Here is a 20,502-nt window from a genome sequence, read left to right as displayed (position 1 = left end):
GCTCCGCTCTGGGGGATTGCGCCTCCTGCACTGCGCCTGGATCCCTACTCCTCCCTTCTCTCGGCTTCCTTCCCGGCCCCTGACTAACCCCGTGCCCTCTCTCAGTCCCTCTCGGTCCCGGCTCCTTCCAACTCCGCCCAGTCCCCTCTCTCAGTCCCCTTCTGTCCCCGCTCCTTCTAACTCCGCCCAATTATCTCCCAGGTCTTGCCTCGCAGCTTTTGGCCCTCGGCCCTCTCGCCGTTCAGCGGCGCTATTCCAGCCCGCCCTCCTCTACCCCCGCCCCCTGGTGGCCGGGTCGGGTTCTGTTCCTCCTCTGCTTCGAGCGCTGCATGCTGTCCCCGTCCCTCCAGACCCTCCCTGTTCGCTCTCCCCAGCTCCACTCCGCTCTGTCCCCGCCTCCTTCTCCTTTCCCGCGGTCCTTCTCCGCCACTTCCATTCGGTTCCTGCAGGACCCCCAATTTCCAATCCTCTCCCCCAGCTTCCCTGGTTCTGGCTGCGGGCCCCGCAGGCCCGTCGCACGGCCCAGCTGTGGCCCCAAGCCCAGCTCCTGCCCTGTCGCCGCCCCTTTTCTTTCTCCAGCCGCGGAGGCGGTGCTGCTCCCCAGAAACGACACCGACTGGGACCTTGTGGCCTCCGGCGCCCCGTGCGCACGCGGTTCGCAGCCCTGGCAGGTCTCCCTCTTCGATGGCCTCAAGTTCCACTGCGCGGGCGTCCTGGTGGACAAGAGTTGGGTGCTCACAGCCGCGCACTGCGGGAACAAGTAGGGGGAGCTCCTCAGGGCAGCCACGGAGGGGCGGTGGAGGCAGGCCCCGGGGAGGCGGCGGGAAGAGCTGGGGCACTTGAGGGTATGGACCTCTCCCAGCTCCTTGCGGGAGTCAGTTCTGGAGGGCTTCCTGCAGGAGGTGAGGCAGGGTTGGGCTGTGGCCTCCAGGGGGCGCTGTAGATCCTTCTCAGGGCTTTCGGGCTCGTCCGCTGCCCTTTGTCTAGTAGATACTCCTTGGGCTCCCCTGAAGGGTGGATAGTTGCATGCCACAGACCCAAGTCCGGGGGTCCGGTGTGGTTAGGACTTTAGAACTAAAGACATTGTTCACCTCACGAGTCCCCATTGAGGAAGGACAGGAGTGGTAGGCTTACCCGGGTAGACCCCCAGTCCTCAATTCCTGCAGAACTCAGATCCCCAGGTCCCTTCTCCCCCACCTCCTCCTCCCTCAGACCCAGGAGTCCCAGCCCCCAGTTTCTCTCCCTCAGACCCAGGAGTCTGGGCTCCCACCATGGGGCCAGTCCCCTCCTTCCCACCGACTCAGAGTCTTGTCCCCGTCCCCACAAAGGCTTTACCTTCACATGGCTCTTCCCTCCCCAGGCCTCTGTGGGCTCGCGTTGGGGACGACCACCTGCTGCTTATCCAGGGCGAGCAGCTCCGCAGGACCACCCGCCCCATCGTCCACCCCAAGTACCAGCATGGCTTGGGCCCCATCCTGCCGCGGCGGACAGACGAACATGACCTCATGCTGCTGAAGCTGGTCAGGCCGGCTGTGCTGGGGCCTCGCGTCCAGACCTTGCGCCTGCCCTACCGCTGTGCCCAGCCGGGAGACCAGTGCCAGGTGGCTGGCTGGGGCACCACGGCCACCCGAAGAGGCAAGAGCTGGGCACCCTGAAGCCTGTCTTGGGGAAGAGGAACTGAGGGCCAGGACTCCTGGGTCTGAGGGGGGAGGGGGTTGGGGGGGGTGGGACCCTGGGTCTGGGGAAGGAGGGGCTGGAGGCCTGGGGTCTGGGATGGGAACCGTCTGGGTATCTGGACTCCTGAGTCCTGGAGGACTGGAGGTCTGGCCACAGTATCACCTCCTATTTTCTCCTGTCAGTGAAGTACAACAAGGGCCTGAGTTGCTCCAGGGTCACTGTCCTGAGCCCTAAAGAATGCGAGGTCTTCTACCCTGGTGTGGTCACCAACAACATGATGTGTGCAGGACTGGACCAGGGTCAGGACCCCTGCCAGGTAGGAACTGGCCAGGGAGGGTCTCACTCATGGGAGCTAGGATAGGGTTATGGGAAATCGGAACGCCCCATCCTTGTCCCCAACCCTACACCCCGTGTCCCACATGATCCCATCCCTACCCCAGTGTCATCCCCGTGTCCAACATGAGCCCATCCCTACCCCAGCCTCCATCCCCACCCCACGTCCGACTCTACCTCCTTGGGTCCATCTGCTGGCGCCCGGCCCTACCGACTTCTGACCCCGTCCTCAACAGCATTGCCATCCCCAAGCCTAGACCCCCACCCCATCCCTCTCCGTTGGCCCATGTCTACCTCCCCCCACCTCATCACAAGCTACAGCCCCAGCTCTACCCCATCTCCACTCTCGCTCCCCGCCCCCCATCCAATGTCCACAACCCCTAGTCCGGCCCCATCCCAACCCCAGCTCATACTTAACCCACCTCATCTTTTTTTAAAAAATGTTTTATTTATTTTTGAGAGCGAGCATGGGGGAGGGGCGGGGGGGGCGGGACAGAGGTTCCAATGTGGGCTCTGCACTGACAGTGCGGACCCGGATGCAGGGCTCGAACTCATGAACCGTGAGATCGCGACCTGAGCCAAAGTCAGACAGTCAACAACTGAGCCACCCAGGCGCCCCACCAACCTCATCTTTATCCAAACACAACTCCGACCCTACCCAACCCCCAGAGCCCCAAGTGGCAGCCTTTGAATTGGTGCATTTATTTGATCTCTCCTTCCCCCACCCCCAGAGTGACTCTGGTGGCCCTCTGGTCTGTGACGAGACCCTGCAGGGCATCCTTTCATGGGGCATTTACCCCTGCGGCTCTGCTCAGCATCCAGCTGTCTACACTCAAATCTGCAAGTACACCTCCTGGATAGAGAAAACCCTGCGCTCCAACTGACCCCCAGGCCCGGAGCCTCTACCAGCGGCCTCTTCTCCCTTCCTGGGCAGCTGCGGGGGCTGGGCTCCTCCCCTGCCCCGCTCGAACCTCCGCTGCCCATCCACACCTGCTGATGTCTCTCCTCCTCCCTTAACCACCCCACCCCACCCCCCACCCACTGCTGCTCTCTGCCGCTTTGGAGCCAAACTGCCAACAGCGATGGCAAAGTTTTGTTTTTTTTTTTTAATTTAAGAGAAACAAGGAAGCTGGTGGTCACCCCATCTCTGAGAGGGGTTGTCACTCACCAAACCAGGCTTCCTCTACCACTCCCTGCTGTGTGACCTCAAGCAAGCTAAGCACCCTCTCTGGGCCTCTATTTCCTCACCTGGAAATTGAGGACAATGAAGTGCCTACCTCATATTCCCACTGTGAGGAGACTATGATATAACATGAGTGTGTAGGTTGCTATGGTAATTATCAGTAAAGCATTAACACAGTGGGTGGTGAGACCTGACTAAATGTTACCTGTTGTCATGACCTGCCAACAGGTCCTGGTGAGAACGTATGTCGCTCTGTGTCCCGGGGAGAAGAGCACAGGAGTAGCCCCCAGTCCAAAGCTCCCCCTCACCATCCCCAGCCCTCAGGGTTGATGGGAGAATCACATCCCCCACCCTCCTCTCAAGTTCCACGAAGCACCCCTTAACCACTTCCTCCCTCCCTCCCACTGTTTGCCACATCTGGGTCCGCCTGACACCAGTCCCTCCTGTGCCAGCAGGAGCTGGGCCACCTCTGAGTCATCTGGTACCTTCTCTGCCTTCCTGGGGCCACGGGAACCCAAGGGACCTTACCCTGGACCCATCCCAGCCTCTAAGACCAGAGGAACTCTCCCCACCTCAGTTGCTAAGTTGACATAAAGAAGCCCTCTGAGATTTAGGGGAAAGTTCTTGGTTAGATCGTCTCCATTCCCTCACCAACCACAAGCTCCAGTCCCAGCTCCACTCTGTATCTCCGTTCTCGCCCTCCGATCCAACACCCACAGCCCCCAGTCTGCCTCCGCGCCCAACCCGCTCCAAACGGGCTTTGAAATTTCACCCCGAAACTTTGGAAGGAGAAGAGTTCTTTTCCTCTCCCTGAAAGTATCTCCATGTAAATATTTCTCTGCTGGAGGGTATTACACACAGAATCCAGGCAGAGGTGTCTCCACTTAGCCTGGACTCTGGAGATATTAACTACATCAGCTGAACATCTGCACAGCAGAACTTTCCCAGCCAGGTTGTTCTTGTTTGCCCTTTCAAACACCAATTTATTGAGCACTTATTATATGGCAGGCCTGATGCTGGGCACTGGGAACATAGTGGCGACGCCAACCACACGGTCCTTGCGCTCACAGAGCCCACAGAAGCCTGGCCCACAGTTTCCAGCCCTGAGCCTCTCCAGCTTCCTTCCTCCACCCCCATTAGCACACCCAGGAAACGCCAATCAGGCATATCAGCGGAGTTTGTCATGCAAGAATCAGAAGCAAAGTAGGTGGGAACTTGAAAACTTGATTCACTGAAAAAAATCTGTTTAATGTCTATTTATTTTTGAGAGACGGAGAGACAGACAGAGTGTGAGCGGGGGAGGGGCAGAGAGAGGGGGAGACACAGAATCCGAAGCAGGCTCCGGGCTCCGAGCTGTCAGCACAGAGCCCGACGCGGGGCCTGAACTCAAGATCTGTGAGATCATGACCTGAGCTGAAGTCGGACACCCAACCGACTGAGCCTCCCAGGCGCTCCTCGATTCATTTTTAAAGGCAAATCACCCATTCCTGTAATCATCACAGTACAAGTGTTTATTGAGCTGGTCCTGGAGATGAATCAGCTTGAGCTCTCCCTCAAGGAGCTGCTAGTCAGGTCAGGGAGACAGGCAAGACTTCCATTCTTGTCATTCAGGTTTCTGCTTACTCAGGTTTCTACTCAAAGGTCACCTCTTCAAAGAAGACTTCCAGGATTGCCCTGGCTATAGGGGTCTCCTGCCCTTACCGGAACAACAATCCATTGCTCGGTTTATTTATTTATTTATTTATTTATTTTTGCAACACTTGTTAGAGCTGAAACGACCTCATTTATTTGTTTACTGCTTGATGATCTGTCTGTCCCCTGTCTCCCTCAACTCAGTCCTTGAGAGCAGGGACTCGGATTTATTCGCTGTGATTTTCTTAAGCACCCAGCACAGTGCCTGGCACACAGAAACCACTCCATACACTGTTGAATGAATGACAAAAACTGATCAGCGCTGCAACAGAAGGAGGCACAGGGTGCCCTGAGGAGAGGCCAAAGACTCTTTCTGAGGAGACAGGGAGGTCTTCTCAGATCAGGGGACATTTGCATGGGGTTTAAAAGGATAAGTAGGAATGTACCAGGTAGAGAAGGAAATGCATTTCTGTCACTTTGTGACCTTGAGAAAATTGCTTGAATGCTCTCTCTACTTCAATTTTCCCCTCTGTGGAATAGAGATAGGATAGACTCCTATGAGAGTTAAATGAGATAATATGCACGAAATGCTTACCCGCCAGGACAGTCAATGAAGGGAGCTGTCAAGATGTTATCAATAGCAGTCAGAATGGCACCTAGCACAGAGTGTCTATTCAGTCTCTGGTCTCAAAGATGGACCTCCCGGGGCGCCTGGGTGGCTCAGTCGGTTAAGCGTCCGACTTCAGCTCAGGTCACGATCTCGCGGTCCGTGAGTTCGAGCCCCGCGTCGGGCTCTGGGCTGATGGCTCAGAGCCCGGAGCCTGCTTCCGATTCTGTGTCTCCCTCTCTCTCTGCCCCTCCCCCGTTCATGCTCTGTCTCTGTCTCAAAAATAAATAAACGTTAAAAAAAAAATTAAAAAAAAAAAAAAAAGATGGACCTCCCTTTCTGGAGACAGAGTAAGACACCCAACAACCACGAGTGACATGTATTGTAATGGGGGCAGCATGGGACTCTACAGGAGATGGATAAACGTGTTATATTTGTTGAATGCTTACCAGGTGCCCAGCACTGTTGTAAGACTTCAGATGGGTTAATTTGCTCAGTCGCCCCGCGACCTGAATTGTTATTACTTCTTAATAGATGGGCCAGCTGAAAGAGGTCCAGTGACTTGCCCAAGGTCACATACCTAATAATGGCCAGCATTGAGATTTGGACCCTGGTGGTCCACTTCCAGAGTCCATGCTCTAAAAAAAAAAATTTTTTTAATGTTTATTTATTTTTGAGAGAGACAGAGAGAGAGAGAGAGAGAGAGAGACATATATAGTGTGAGTGGGGGAGGGGCAGAGAGAGGGAGCCAGAATCCGAAGCAGGCTCCAGGCTCTGAGCTGTCAGCACAAAGTCCGATGCGGGGCTCGAGCCCTTGCACCATGAGATCATGACCTGAGCTCAAGTCGGATGTTTAACCAACTGAGCCACCCAGGCACCCCTGAGTCCATGCTCTAAAGCATTGCATCAAGTACACACTCAAGAGGAGCCCAGCCCCAGAGTGATAATCAGGCTTACAGCAACAGAAAGTGGAGGAGTCTGTGAGTGCCCAGGGGAGGAAAAGATGTACTCTTCCTTGAGAAATCACAGAAGACTTCCTGGAGGAGGGGGCATTTAGGCTGAGTCTTGAAGGATGAGTAGGAGTTTACCAGGAAAAGAATATAGAGAAAGACATTCACTCCTTTAATTAACATCTCCTGAGGCCTCCCAAGAAGAGCGCAGCCCTGAAAGGGTGATGCTGGGGACACACAGATGAGTCACATCTGGGCTTGGCCCTGCAGGGGCTGTCCACCTGATGAGGAGGAGGGATGGGGATCGAGGCAGGTAGGATGGGCGGATGGGAAGGGCAATGGAGGAGAAGAGATAAAAAAAAAAAAAAAAAAAAAAAAAAAAAACGGGCAATGTTCTCAGGACTTGGCCAAGATCTGGTGGTATTAAGAGAAAAGGAAAGCACTTAAGTTCCAGGTATGTTGGGCATGTGGGTCCTTGGTGGGTAGCGATATGAAGGGGATGGGGTAGTTTATGCCAAGAGTGGGTTAATCCAGTTGGGACCATATTTCCTCAACCTTCTAGGAGAGAGCTTTGTTCTTGCGGGAAGGGGCCTGTGGCTCCTTGTGGTCTCTGCTTTGCTCAGTCTGTATCTTCCTTTCTCTCCTTCTCTCACCCCTGATCCTTCTATCTCTGTCCTTCTCTCTAATTCTTTCTCTCTCTTTTTCCCTGCCTTGCCCCATCCTGCCTGCCTCCTTCCTACCGAGTCTCTGTTCTTTCTCCCAGCCTCAGCCTGCTTTCTGGAAGGGCGTCCTCCTGCCCAGGACACTGGTCACAGCTCACCACAAGCTTCATTCAAGATAAATTTGCTTCCACCTCAGGACCCAGCCTTAGGAATCATCTTCCTATCCCTCTTCCTCCTCCAGATCACAGGATATCCTGTATCCAGGTCCCACATCCCCAGATCATGGGAATGAGGGTTCCCCTCTCTGGAGATCCCAGGGCCCCTCCCTCATTCCACCAAGCCCTGCTGGGGGGGGGGGGTCTCCCGCATCACCTCCATTCCCAAGGCCCCCAGTCAAGGCTCCAGGGCTTCCCCCTCCTCCTGGGACATTTCTCAACCCAGATTAATCACAGGGGCGGCCCCAGAGAGGAGGAAGGAGATGGCATGGCTTACCTTAAAGAAGCACCCAGCGCCCCAACGCATGCTCAAGACCCAGGCACCCCGAGGTCATGAGGCTGGGACTCGTCTGTGCTCTGCTTTCTCTCCTGACAGGTGAGGCTCCTGCTGCCCATCCTGCTGCCTGTGCCCACGGCCCCCTGAGAGACCCCTCACCCCCTCCCCCGCTCTCCACCCCCCCCCACGCTTGCCCTTCCCCTTCCTGCTAGGTATCTCCCAGGTCTCCCCCAGCCCTCCCACCGTGATTGTCATTTACCCCTCTGCCTCCACCCCACCCCAGGGCACGGCGGGGCAGATACCCGAGCAATCGGGGCCGAGGAATGCCGCCCCAACTCGCAGCCTTGGCAGGCCGGGCTCTTCTTCCTCACCCGCCTCTTCTGTGGAGCTTCCCTCATCAGTGACCGTTGGCTGCTCACAGCTGCCCACTGCCGCAAGCGGTGAGCGACCCGGGCACCACTATGTGTCGAGGGGGGGGGGGCGGTGAGGAGGAGGAGGAGGAGGGGGGAGAGGATAAGGAAAGGGTGGGGGTGGGGTCAAGGGGCCTTCGGAGGGAGGGAGGGAGGGAGCTGTGGGCAGGAAGGATTTAGCCTTCATTTCTTTTCCCAAAAGCTCAACTGTTAGAATTGACTCTCCAAATTCTAGAGTCCCAAGTAATCTAATTATTGGAGTCTAAAATTTGAAACTCTTAGAAGCCTGGACTCTGACCCAGAAAAATCCAGAGTCTTGAGCTCCTGAAATCTCAGATCCATGAAATTCAGTGAATTCTAGAATCAGAGATTCAGAGAGTGGTAGAAACTTAGGAGTCCGGCTCTACCCCCAGAGGATATAATCACTCCAGCCACACTGGTAAGTTTACATTTTCTAGTACGTGTATTACAAGAGTGAAAAAGAAATGATTAACATTAATGTTAATAATAGATTTGCTTTGACACACTCAAAATATTATTTCAATTTGCAATCCACTTTTAAATGTTTATGAATGACCGTTTAGTCTTTTTTTTTTTTTTAATACTACGCCTTTGAAGTCAGATGTACGTTTTACACATACGGCACCTCTCAGTTCAGATGAGCCACATTTCAAGTGCTCAGTAGTTGTATAGGATAGCACAACTCTAGAATCTTAGATTCAGTTTCTAGGTAGGTTCATTGAATATAGATGTTCATGGTCCTAGAATATTGTATTCAGAGTATACTAGAATACTAAGACTTGCAGAATCCTAGAATCTTGCATCAATAGAATTCTAGAAGCTTCTATTCATGAATGTCTAGAATCTGGTGAATTAAACATCCCAGAATGCTATCATTCCAGATTCTTAAAATCCCCCAGGTTTTAATTCAGAGAATTCTAGAGCCTCAAACTATTTGAACCCTAGCTTCCTGAATTTCGAAAACCATTGATTTATAGAATTCTAGAGTGATGAAATTCATCTTATAGTCCCAGGATACTAGAATTCTAGGCTCTTTCAGTTCCTGATTTCACTCAGGTAATTTAACACCCCCCCTCAGACTTTTTGATCCAGAGAAATCTAGAATGTTAGAACATTGAATTCATAACATTCTAGAACATAGAATTCTAGAATTGTGAATTCCTAACATGTTAGAATCTTAGAATTCTAGAATTTAGATTCTGGGCATTCTAATGCCCAGAGTATGAGAATCTAAATGATTCAGTAATCTTTTCTATATTATCTCTGGAAAGGAGTCATTCACCTTGTTCCAATATTCTTCCCTCCAGGAATAAAGCACATGGGGTTGGTATAGAATGTTGTGTGGGAATTTCCCATCAGTCATTGCTCCACGATAGGGTCTCTTTCAGCTCAGGTCTGTGCTTCAGGCTAGGAGAACAATGCTCAGATTTCAGCCCCAAAGGCCAAGGAGAGAAGCAGAGATATGGAGGTAGAAAAGATTTAGGCATTGGGACGAGTTGGGGGGGATTGATTTCCCAGATATGGAACCAAGGCAACGAGGTGACAGAGAGTCAAAGATAGAAATAACACCTCATACTCCTTAAATCCTGAATTCTCAATCAGAAGCCTGTTCCCTAAGGAACAGAGGTCAGAGGCTGAGGAATGGACACGTATACTCCCAGATAGTCCCCAGCTGTCCTGGGACGTGGACTGGGCTTGCAGTGAGAGAGCTTGAGGGTAGGCCTCAGGAAGACACACACTGAGGGTAAGGCATACGGCTACAGGAAAACCCTGAGTTCACGGATGACCCCTAACTTGGGGATTTTCCATTTCCCATCCCCTTCCATGCATACACACACACACCAACACACACACAGAGCCACTCCCCGCAAAAGCCACCAGACCTGTGGGGGCAGGAGGTGGGGCTGTTGTTGTATGGTAGGTGGAGCCTCCATGTGCCTACACACTTCCAGGGGACCCAGGTCACCTTTAAGGCTCCAGGTGGGGCAGGAAGGAAGGCGACTCACTTGGTGCGGGACTTGGGAGGGGTGTGAGTTTTGGGGGGAGAGCTACAAAGGTAGAGGCAGATGAAAGGATGGAGTGAGGAGCTGGGGCCCAGAGAGGGTGTATACCTTGCTTAAAATCACACAGCACTCTGGGTCGTACAGAGATGATGGGGGCCCAGGGACAGTGTGTGGCTTGTGGAGCACCCAAGCTTGGTGGACACCCAGCTTGACCTCTGAGGCCTGTCCCAACAGGTATCTGTGGGTCCGCCTTGGGGAGCACCACCTCTGGAGATGGGAGGGTCCAGAGCAACTGTTCCGGGTCACGGACTTCTTCCCCCACCCTGGGTTCAACAAGGACCTCAGAGCCCATGACCATAATGATGACATCATGCTGATCCGTCTGCCCAGGAAGGCACATCTGGGCCCTGCTGTGCAGCCCCTCAACCTCAGCCAGACCTGCGTCTCCCCAGGCACCCAGTGCCTCATCTCAGGCTGGGGAGCCGTGTCCAGTCCTAAGGGTACAGTGTTGCTCACAACTCAATCCCTTGTGTCTCACGCTGACGGTCTGAATCCCCTCTGTTTGTCTGTCTCTGCCTTTTCATCTGATAGATAGGGAAAAATTTTAAGACGCTATACATTGAAGGTGCATCATTATTTTACAACCACTAAGAACAGGGGGGAAATAAGGTCCCATTAATCCTTGTATGACACCATTTGCTGGAAGACCCTTCCTGGATGTTGGAGATGTTTCAATGTGAAAATACATGCATCTTGGAATGGAAATGAGGTGTACAGAGTGACTCTCTCAGAGTCACCGATCAGCAACCCATTAGCCATATTTAGCTTCCTCGCATCAGTTTTCAGAGTGCCTTGAAAAAACAGTCTGAATTTGTTGCTGCCAACAACTAAAGCCTGGGAGATTTTACACAAAAGCCAAATTTCTGCGTTTGCTGGAAAAATTCAAAGAACTGGCAACGTTGGAGCCACATTGCCTAAATAGCGGCCATTGGGCAGAATCGGTGGAGGCTGCCCGCTTCAGACCGGATGTGGGTTCTCTGGTTCACTACAGTGCCCCCCAGTGGCTGCTGTGGCTGCACAGTCGCCTCCACCCACTTCTATTTGCTTGTCAAGCCCAACAATGCCATCAGTACCCCTCCACCCACTTCTATTTGCCTGTCAATATCCATATACATGGGTATATGGATATGGATATCTATATTATACATGCTGTGTCTCCCTGTCTGTATCTAGTATCTTTTAAGCCTTTATCTCTCTTCCAATGACCATAAATATCTCCTCCCTTTATCTCACTGTCCTTGGCATTTCTGGGCCTCTTTCCCTCTCTTTCTTCATTGCTTCCTGAGAATCTCTTTCCCCTTAAGAGGTCTATCTCCTGGTATGGTCTCTGCTTTTCTCTGTGTATCATGTATCTCTTCTTGGTTCTTGACTCTCTGACTCTGTTTCTCTGGCTCTCTCCCTCTCCTCAAACATCTGTTTCTCTTTCACGCTGTGATTTCTTTTTGTCACTGTGTCTTGTTTCTATCTTTGAGAGTCTTATGCTGTGGTTCTATGGGTCCTCCTTAGGGAAGGGTCTGGATGGAGGGGCTTCTGAGTGTGATGGGCACAACTGCTGATCCTCTATGGGTTGACCTCTTTTGCCAACAGTGCAGTACCCACTCACGCTACAGTGTGCCAACATCAGCATCCTGGAGCACAAACTCTGCCATCGGGCATATCCGGGCCACATCTCTGACAGTATGCTCTGTGCCGGCCTTTGGGAGGGGGGCCGGGGTTCCTGCCAGGTGAGTCCCGCTCTGGGGAGGCGGGGAATGGGTATCTTGCCAGATTCCTGGGCCCTAGGGAATTAGGGAGTTGGGCCCCAGACTTCCTGGGTGAAAGCAAGTGGGGATCTGGGACACTTGGGTCCTGGGAGAAGATGGGGCCAAGACCAAGATTCCTGGATTTAAAGGGGACTGTGGGCCCAGAGTCCAGGATCTAAAGAAAGAGGAGACTAGTCTTAAAGAACAGACTTTAAGTCCTGAGGGAAGAGGGGACTAGGATCCCAGAAGGCTGGGTGCAGGGTTGAGGTGAGGGGTATGAGCTTTTACTCCTGGGTCTGAGGGAGGAGGGACGGGCCGCCTGGACGCCAAGGTGTCAGGAGAGGAGGGCTTCCTGGGAGAAAGGTAATATCGTGAATACACCCGCTTAACAGTTTCATTGCTCTTCTGCCGCGCACAGGGTGACTCTGGAGGCCCTTTGGTTTGCGAAGGGACCCTGGCAGGTGTGGTGTCTGGGGGTGCCGAGCCCTGCTCCAGACCCCGTCGCCCCGCCGTGTACACCAGCGTATGCCACTACGTGGACTGGATCCGAAAGACCATGGAGGACAACTGAGCTCTCGCGCCTCAGGACCAAGAGAGAAGGGTGGGCGCAGGGGAGCCGGGAATTGCCGGACTCCGGCCTCGGCAGCGCGGAGACGCACTTTGCATATTCAGGCTCCGCCCCCTGTTGGCCGACGGCGTCGAAAAGGACAGGGAGACACCTCCGCCCCTGTAGCCCCGCCTTCTATGATGTCACCGAGAGCTGGCACCGCCCCCATGGAACAGCTTCGCCTAGGGCTCCGCCCGGGGAGCTCCTCCCCTCGGAGCTTTGCCCAATGAGACTTCCCCCTCTGGACCCCGCCCCTTGTAACCCCGCCTCCTCCGTGAGAGATCCCACCCCCGTGACGTCAGGGGCGCGGCAGCTTCCCCCACTAGGGACTGAGGCGCTGTCGGGCTCCGCCCCTCATGGCCCCGCCCCTGGGCGTTTGAATCCTGGCGGGGTCCCAGCCTGAGAACCCAATGGAAGATTTTACAATAAACGCGCGTAGCCGCGCCTTCCGTACGCCTGCTCCGTGGGATGAAGGAAGGGCAACGGGTGGGCGGCGGTGGGCAGACAGGGAACGGCCACCGTACAGCAATTCCCCCTAAGCCCCTAGCAGGTCCTGCCTAAAGTCTGTCTCCATCAGCCCTATTGCAGCAAGGCCGCTGGGTTCTGCTTGGGCCGGTCCCGTCTCCCCCAGGGGAAGGGGAAACCAGGTCACGGTGCCTCCCAAACCTGCCTTCCCACATCCCGGATCTCGCAGGGGGCAGGGGGCGGGGCCAGATCCGCCCTCAGAAGTCGAGACCAAGAGGACTCACCTTCCTTCCATTCCGAGGTAGTGACAGCAGCCCCCTGCTCCCGCAAGAACCCAGGCTCCAAGTCACTCCTTCTAAAAAGACTGAAGAATTCAGCCCCCAACCCCCTGCTCCCTCAGACCAAAAATTCACGCCTATATTATCCTCCCTCCCCTCTCAGACCCAAAAGTTTGGGTCCCCCGCTCCCCCCAACCGTCAGACCCAGGAGTCCAGAACGCCAGTCCCTCCTCCCTGAGACCCAGAGTCCAGAATCCCAGCCCCCACTTCCAGACCCGGAGTCCGGGCCTCAAGACCCCTCCTTCCTCAGACCCAGGAGTTCAGACGCCCAGCCCCTACCTCCCCTGAACCCAGAGTCCAGGTCCCCGGCCTCCCCCCGCCCCCCCCCCCCCCTCGGAGCCAGTAGTCCGCGTCCCCAGCCCTTTCTGATTCAGACCCAGGAGTCACAGCACTGAGGTCCTTCTCTCCCAAGCCCGAGGAGTTCCAGATCCCAGCTCCTCCTCCTTCAAGATTTCTCTTTCAGCCCCTCAGTTCCTTCTCAAACACAGAGTTCCAGTTCCCTGGTGCTCTGCAGGCTCCAGAGGGGGAGGAGGCGGAGCAGGAGGCGGGGATTCCCAGTTAAAAGCCTCCAGAATCTAGTACTCGGCAGACGGAGCTGAAGTACCGGGGCCTCTTCCTCTGGGTCTGAATCAGTCGGTGACCCCGCCCCCTGGATTCTGTAAGGTGAGAGGCCAAAGTACTCAGACACAGGCATCAGGCCGGAGCCCCTCCTCCCCCAGGACTACCCCTTCCTCCTTCAAGAGTTAGGAACCTGGCCCCTGGCCCCCTTCTCCACCCCCCTGCCCCAAGACTTAGGAATCTCAACTCCCAGTTTCCTCTTCCTTCAGATCCTGGAGTCCAGGACCCTAATTCTTCCATTCCTTGGAATGTAGGAATCCAGCCCCCACCTCCCCTCCTCAGATTCAGAAATCTGGGGTCTGCCCCCTTCTTCCTCAACCTAAGAAATCTGGATCCCCAGCCCTTTCCTCCTGCAGGACCCACAAAAATGGCTTCGGATGCGCTGCTCCCTTATTTCAAGATCCTCCTAGGATTTAGCTCTCCCCCCTCCTCAGGTCTCAGCCCTGCCTTCTCGCTCTCCCAGACCCCACCATGGGACATCCCCCAGCCGCTGCAGTCTGGATCTGGACGTTTTTGCTATTGGTGCTGGAAGCCTGGACAGGTGAGGGGGGCCTGGCGGGAACCTCGGGAATGCCACAGTGGGTGCTTGTGATGGCATGGGGGTGGGGGGTGTGAAACACACGATCACGTGTGGGAGCTTCTTCAGGCTTTCCCGAGGGCGGATGGGGGCACACACACATGGCAGCTGGCAGGAGTGCGTCAGGTCCTGCTGCCCATTGCATGAGCACACCAAGCCTGCAGGGCTGCCTGCTGAGGGGCGCAGATACGCACGGGAGTATACGGGCGTGTGAATGCATGTGGAAGCATGCTTGGGTGTGTGACTTCGTGTGACTCATGGGCTTCAATGAGTGTACGTGTGCATCTGTGTGGCAAGCCAGGGACCTCGCGTGTGAGGGCGTGTGGACATGTGAGGTGGCAGGCAGACGACTTGCCGTGTGTCTGTTTGAACCCATAGCGGCTTTCTTGGCCCCTCCACTGCCGCAGGGGGTGGTGATCCAACCCTCTCCCTCCTGCTGCAGGACACTTGAGGGCACAGGAGTCCAAGGTGCTGGGTGGCCAGGAGTGTGAGGCCCATTCACAGCCTTGGCAGACAGCCTTGTTCCAGGGTGTCCGGCTGCTATGCGGGGGCGTCCTCATCGATGACAACTGGGTCCTCACAGCAGCCCACTGTAAAAAACAGTGAGTTTTTGCCTGGGGCAGAGGTGGGCTGGGGCCTGAGGGGAGGGGCAAAGAAGAGAGCTGGAGACTGAGCTTCTGAAAGAGGAGGGCTGGAGGAGGGAGGAGGGGGCCAGGGGCTCATACTCCTGCCTGGGTCCCAGACTACTCTCCACCATTACAGGAAGTACACGGTACGCCTGGGGGAACACAGCCTGAAGAAAAAGGACAGTTCAGAGCAAGAAATGGCTGTGGCTCAGTCCATCCCACACCCCTGTTACAACAGCAGCAGCGAGGACCACAGCCATGATGTCATGCTCATCCGACTGCGTGGTCAGGCATCCCTGGGGCCCCAAGTGAAGCCCATCAACCTGGCGGATCACTGCCCTCAAGTTGGCCAGAAGTGCACCATCTCGGGCTGGGGCACCGTCACCAGCCCCCGAGGTAGTAGGAGGCAGAGGAGAAGCTGGCTGGCCCGCTGGACCCCAAGCCATTGGCAAAGCTCTGGCTCCAGAAGGAGACAGAGAAGGGACAGTGATTGTGAGCTTGAGACTCACAGGTGGCCCATGTTGGAAACCCCAAAGATCAGAATGTTAACAGGAGTGGTGGGAGAAAGGAAGCAAACTAGCAGACTGTTAGAGCAGGTTCCCGAAAAATGAATGGATGCGTGAGTGGTGGAGAGTGCCATGTTATGAGAACTTTCACAGCACAGGGTCTTATATAATCTTAACAGGCTTGGGGTAGATGGGCTCCTCCGTGGCCCAAGAAAACAGGCTCCTACGATCTTCTCCCTCCTGAACCCACGATTCCTGGCACCAGAAACTCTTTTTCTTTACACCCAGGAGTCCAGGCCCTTCCTCCCCCAGGACGCATAGTCTAGTGTCCAGCTCATTCCTCACTCTGGACCCAAAAAGTCTGGACCTCCATTGAAGCCCTCCCTTTGGGACTTCAGAGTCCAGGCAGCTCCTCACCCTACGTCACAGTGAAAGAATTGAGGCTCAGCTCAGAGAGGCGTGTGATTCACCAAGAAGCAGCAAAGCCAGGACTCTTACTTCTGGCTCTTACTTCTAAGGAGACAAGGGACACTGTGGAAACCCACTGGCTCATGAATCAGTCAGGTCAGTTCACACCATGCTCTGCCCTTTTTTCTGGGCAAGTCCCTTTCCATCTCTCGGCCTCACTTTCCTCATCTGCAAAATAGGGATAATTGACCAACAGATTTTTTTGAAGTTTATTTATTTTATTTTTGAGAGAGAGAGAGGGAGGGAGAGGGAGGGAGAGGGAGAGAGAATGAGTAGGGGAGGGACAGAGAGAGAAAATATCCCAAGCACACTCAGCACTGTCAGCAGAGCCTGATGCGGGGCTCAAACCCATGAAACGTCAGATCATAACCTGAGCAGAAACCAGGAGTTGGACACTTAACTGACTGATGCACCCAGGTGCCCCTGACCAATAGATTTTTAAGCTCCATAAGGGTTCAGGTTAAAGCTCTTTTCTTCATGGTGCATTCCTAGTGCTCAGGATGGTTCTTGGTATACAGTAGGTACTCAATAAATATTTGTTGAATGAATGCATGGATGACTGAATTATGGGTGAATGAATGTATCCCTCTTTTAAAAAGCGATTGTGAGTTCAGATGTCTTACAATCAATGAGATTGTGAGTATACAGCTTCTGGAGAATGGAGGTGCCAGATAGAAGTTTTTTCCCTTCAAGTCTATTGCTCAAAGGTTAATAAGAAAGACTAATTCCATTTTCTTTCTTTTTTAAATTGAAGTATAATTGGCACACAATATTCTATTATTTATTTTTAATTTTTTAAATTTTATTTTAGAAAGAGAGAGTGCAAGCTAGGAAGAGGGGTGGGGGTGGGGAGAGAGAGAGAGTCTCAAGCAGACTCCATGCTCAGTGAGGAGCCTCGTGCAGGGCTCAATCCCACGACCCTGGGATCATGACCTGAGCTGAAATCAAGAGTTGGACACTCAACTGACTGAGCCACCCAGGTGCCCTGCAATATTCTATTAGTTTTGTGTGTAAATATAATGACTGGACATTTGTATACACTGAAAACTGATCACCATAATAAGTCTAGGTACCGTCTGTCACCATACAAAGTTGTAACAATATTATTGACCATATTCCCCGTGGTGTACATTACATGGTTAATTCCACTTTTAGTCATTAATTCAATTTGTTTGTAAGCATCTGGCAGTCCCAGCTGCTGTATTGTGTGAAGTCCCTATCCTATGGATTTGCATGCTAGGTGGGGGAAATAGACAATAAACAAAAATACATATAAAATGAATTATTAGGTAGAGTTAAGTGATATAATGAAGTATCATGGAGAGTTAAGAGGATAGGGAGAGATAGAGGGGTGGTGTCTTCATTAGAATGGTCAGGGAAGGCTTCTAAAATGAAGTGACTTTTGGGAGAAGTAGGATTTAGCTGAATTGGGGTGGTCTGGGGATGGGAAGATTGGAGAGACAGGGTCATAGGTGTCACAAGGGGGCACCTCCATGTCTTTCAGTCACCTGATCCTTAATTTGCGAATGACTTTGGGATGGGGTACCTGGGTGACTCAGTTGGTTATAAGTATCCAAGTCTGAGTCTCAGCTCAGGTCTTGATCTCAGGGTTGTGAGTTCAAGCCCCACATTGGGCTCCACACTGGGTGGTGAAGCCTAGAAAGTACGAAAGAAAGCAAAAAAGCAAGAAGGAAGGAAGGAAGGAAGGAAGGAAGGAAGGAAGGAAGGGAGGAGGGAGGGAGGGAGGGAGGGAAGGAAGAAGGAAGAAAGAGAGGAAGAAAGAAAGAAAGAAAATGACAGGACTCTGGGCAAGAAACAGAAGGTAAGGTCCAACAGCCTTTCTCTAGATGTTGGAAAGGAAACTGCAGGGGCCATAGCTTTGTTTAATGTGGTGAGACGTGATGTGCCCTGCAAAAGGTGTCAGAAAACCCTCCTGTGCAGCCATGCATGTACAGAAGGGAGGTTAGATTCACCTAGGGACTGAGGGAAATGGTTACTCTCTCTGGGAACTCACAACCTCTGCCCCCTCAGAGAATTTTCCTGACACCCTCAACTGCGCAGAAGTAGAAATCTTTCCCCTGAAGAAGTGTAAAGATGTCTACCCTGGGGAAGTCACAGATGGTATGATTTGTGCAGGAGACAGCAATGGGGCCGACTCATGCCAGGTGAGTGACTTCTGAAACCCCCTTCTTCCCTTGGCCTTCAATGCCCATGGAGGCTTGGGGCTTGGCATCAGGGGAAACTCAAAGATTTAGCACCCATAGAGGTTATACTCCATCTCTAGAGTGGGAAGCAGGTTCAGAGAAGGCCACACTCTCCCTGCAGGTCACACTGCACAGGGATCAGGAACGCTAAATTGTCGCTATCATTTTCTTGGGAACTCTTGTCTTCAGGATAGGGTGCAGACAGAGGAAGGGATAAAGGGAGCAAGAGAAGATGTCCATGCGGGAAAGAGTCTGAAGCTAGAGGGTGAGCAAGCTCCCTGCTCCCTTCCGCAGGAATTTGTGCTGACTCTATCACTGACCAGGTAGCCAGCCACCTTTCTTTGGGACCTGATTGGGTTTCCTAGCATGGTGGCCTTCTCCTGTGATTTGTTCCTTGGGAAGCAATACTCTCTTGCCAACTGGCCAGAGAATGGTGCCATTGACTTTAACCCTCCCTCAATGAGCTCCCCATCCCCAAGATGACAAATCTTGGGATTTGCCATAGATGTAACAGTCGTTCTTATTTGGCTGCAGTTTCAGTCTTCAGGGCTCCCCCAGCTTTGTCTCCCTCATGGAAGTCCCACCCCCTTTGCTAATGATTGGTCCCTGAAGACAATGCTTCCATGCTTTCTTTCCCATTGGCCAGGAACGAAATCATTTCCATCAGTGTCCTCCCAGGAAATCTAATCTCTCAGGATGGTTCCAGTTCCATAGAGACAAAGATCTCTTCCCAAAAAACCCCACCATTGCCCCTTGCACGTGTGTGTGTGTGTGTGTGTGTGTGTGTGTGTGTGTGTGTGAGACCACAAGAACTCTGCTCCTTCCCTCTCTCTTTGGTAACCGGATTCAAAGATCTGTTCGCCACTGGCAGGAACCAAGACATCAGCTCAGTCCCCTCCATGTAATCCTCACTGTCTTCTTTCTGACTTGGACGTTTGAGACATCATTCTCTTCCCTCCTTGGTCAGGATGTCCCCCGTTGCCCTTGCACACCCAGTGTGTGTCCCAGTACATGAAGCCCCACCTTTCTCTGTCACCATTGGTCCCAGGATACAATGCTCTTATCCCTATTGGTTAGAGGAACCAATCAGTTACAGAACTAGTACTAAATGTGGGATGCAGCGGGGGATCTTAGGTGAAAGTATTCTCTTACTCTCCCCTTCCAGGGAGATTCCGGGGGCCCGCTGGTGTGTGATGGTGTTCTCCAAGGCATCACATCCTGGGGATCAGACCCCTGTGGGCGGCCCGAGAGACCTGGTGTCTACACCAACATTTGCCGCTACTTGGACTGGATCAAGAAGACCATAGGCAGCAGGGGTTGATGCTAGGACAAGCTCTGGACCCGCTTCAATAAACTCACAACTCAGCCTTGCTCCTTGCCTGTCTGTGCTTCCTCCTTGCTGGGAGGGATGGAAAGACAGGGGTCTGCGCCTTGCTGGGACATTTGATGGGTGGTCTACAGAGATCAGGACCACCCCCCACCCCATGGCCACTCTGGCTACCACCATTGCCTGGAGTGACCCTCTTTATTTCTGGAAGGGCTTGGAGGAATGGGAGGTTAAATTCAGAGGAGAAGACACACAAGGATTTCCAAATATCCAATGGGTTGGCCTGCAAAAGACACATTTGAAAGAATTTCTTTTTTTTAATTAATTAATTTATTTTGAGAGAGAGAGCTTGTACAAGTGGAGAAGGGGCAGAGAGAGAGAGAGAATCCCAAGCAGGCTCCACCTTGTCAGTGACGTGGAGCTCGAACTCACAAACCATGAGATCGTGGCATGAGCCGAAATCAAGAATTGGATGCTTAACTGACGGAGCATCCCTGGAAGAATTTCTGTTTAGTTGTTCCAAGCAGCTAAAGTGTTTCTAAGTTTTGCAGGGAGAGTTCCCCTTCCCCATTTTAAAAATTATAAGAGGCATGCCTGGGTGGCTCAGTCAGTTAAGTTTCCGGCTTTCACTCAGGTCATGATCTCACGGTTTGTTGAACTCAAGCCCCACGGCGGGCTCTGTGCTGACAGCTCAAGCCTGGAGCCTGCTTGAGATTCTGTGTCTCTCTCTCTCTGCCCCTCCCCTGCTTGCACTTTCTCCCTCTCTCAAAAACAAACATTTAAGAAATTTAAAAAAATTATAAGATATGTAAAGTGCAGGAAATACACCAGCACCTTAAATATGCACCTATGGAACTACCACCCAGGTGAAGAAATAGAACACGGACAGCCCCCAGAAGTCTGGGAGACAGATTATTTTTCCCCCCTTAGGAGAAACAGAAATCTTTCTCACAGCTTAGAGCTTTTCTGCTGTGGTATGAGGCAATGAGTCACT

The 20,502-nt window shown here is 53.0% G+C and overlaps 3 protein-coding genes across 3 annotated transcripts in view; all 3 read left to right on the top strand.

Annotated features, from left to right (window-relative positions):
- Positions 1 to 2,894, top strand: part of KLK12 (kallikrein related peptidase 12) — a 6,393-nt gene extending 3,499 nt beyond the window's left edge. Inside the window, exon 6 of the mRNA XM_030299429.1 lies at positions 2,742 to 2,894. Within this exon, the coding sequence (XP_030155289.1) occupies positions 2,742 to 2,894 (153 nt within the window). The remainder of the gene's footprint in view (positions 1 to 2,741) is intronic.
- Positions 2,895 to 7,592: 4,698 nt separating this feature from the next.
- Positions 7,593 to 12,343, top strand: LOC115503279 (kallikrein-9). Its single transcript, XM_030299406.1, has 5 exons — positions 7,593 to 7,635; positions 7,820 to 7,976; positions 10,205 to 10,475; positions 11,623 to 11,754; positions 12,191 to 12,343. Exons 1-5 carry the CDS (start codon positions 7,593 to 7,595, stop codon positions 12,341 to 12,343), a joined length of 756 nt encoding a protein of 251 aa, XP_030155266.1.
- A 1,928-nt stretch (positions 12,344 to 14,271) lies between these two features.
- LOC115503276 (kallikrein-8-like) lies at positions 14,272 to 19,502 on the top strand. The gene is made up of 5 exons (XM_030299404.1): positions 14,272 to 14,341; positions 14,820 to 14,979; positions 15,140 to 15,399; positions 18,009 to 18,142; positions 19,347 to 19,502. The coding sequence occupies exons 1-5, from the start codon at positions 14,272 to 14,274 to the stop codon at positions 19,500 to 19,502; spliced, it is 780 nt and encodes a 259-aa protein (XP_030155264.1).
- The last annotated feature ends 1,000 nt before the right edge of the window (positions 19,503 to 20,502 follow it).

This window comes from Lynx canadensis, chromosome E2 (assembly GCF_007474595.2).
Source record: "Lynx canadensis isolate LIC74 chromosome E2, mLynCan4.pri.v2, whole genome shotgun sequence".
Taxonomy (NCBI): Eukaryota; Metazoa; Chordata; class Mammalia; order Carnivora; family Felidae; genus Lynx; species Lynx canadensis.
The sequence above is the reverse complement of the archived record's forward strand: the minus strand, read 5'-3'. Positions and strand labels throughout refer to the sequence as shown.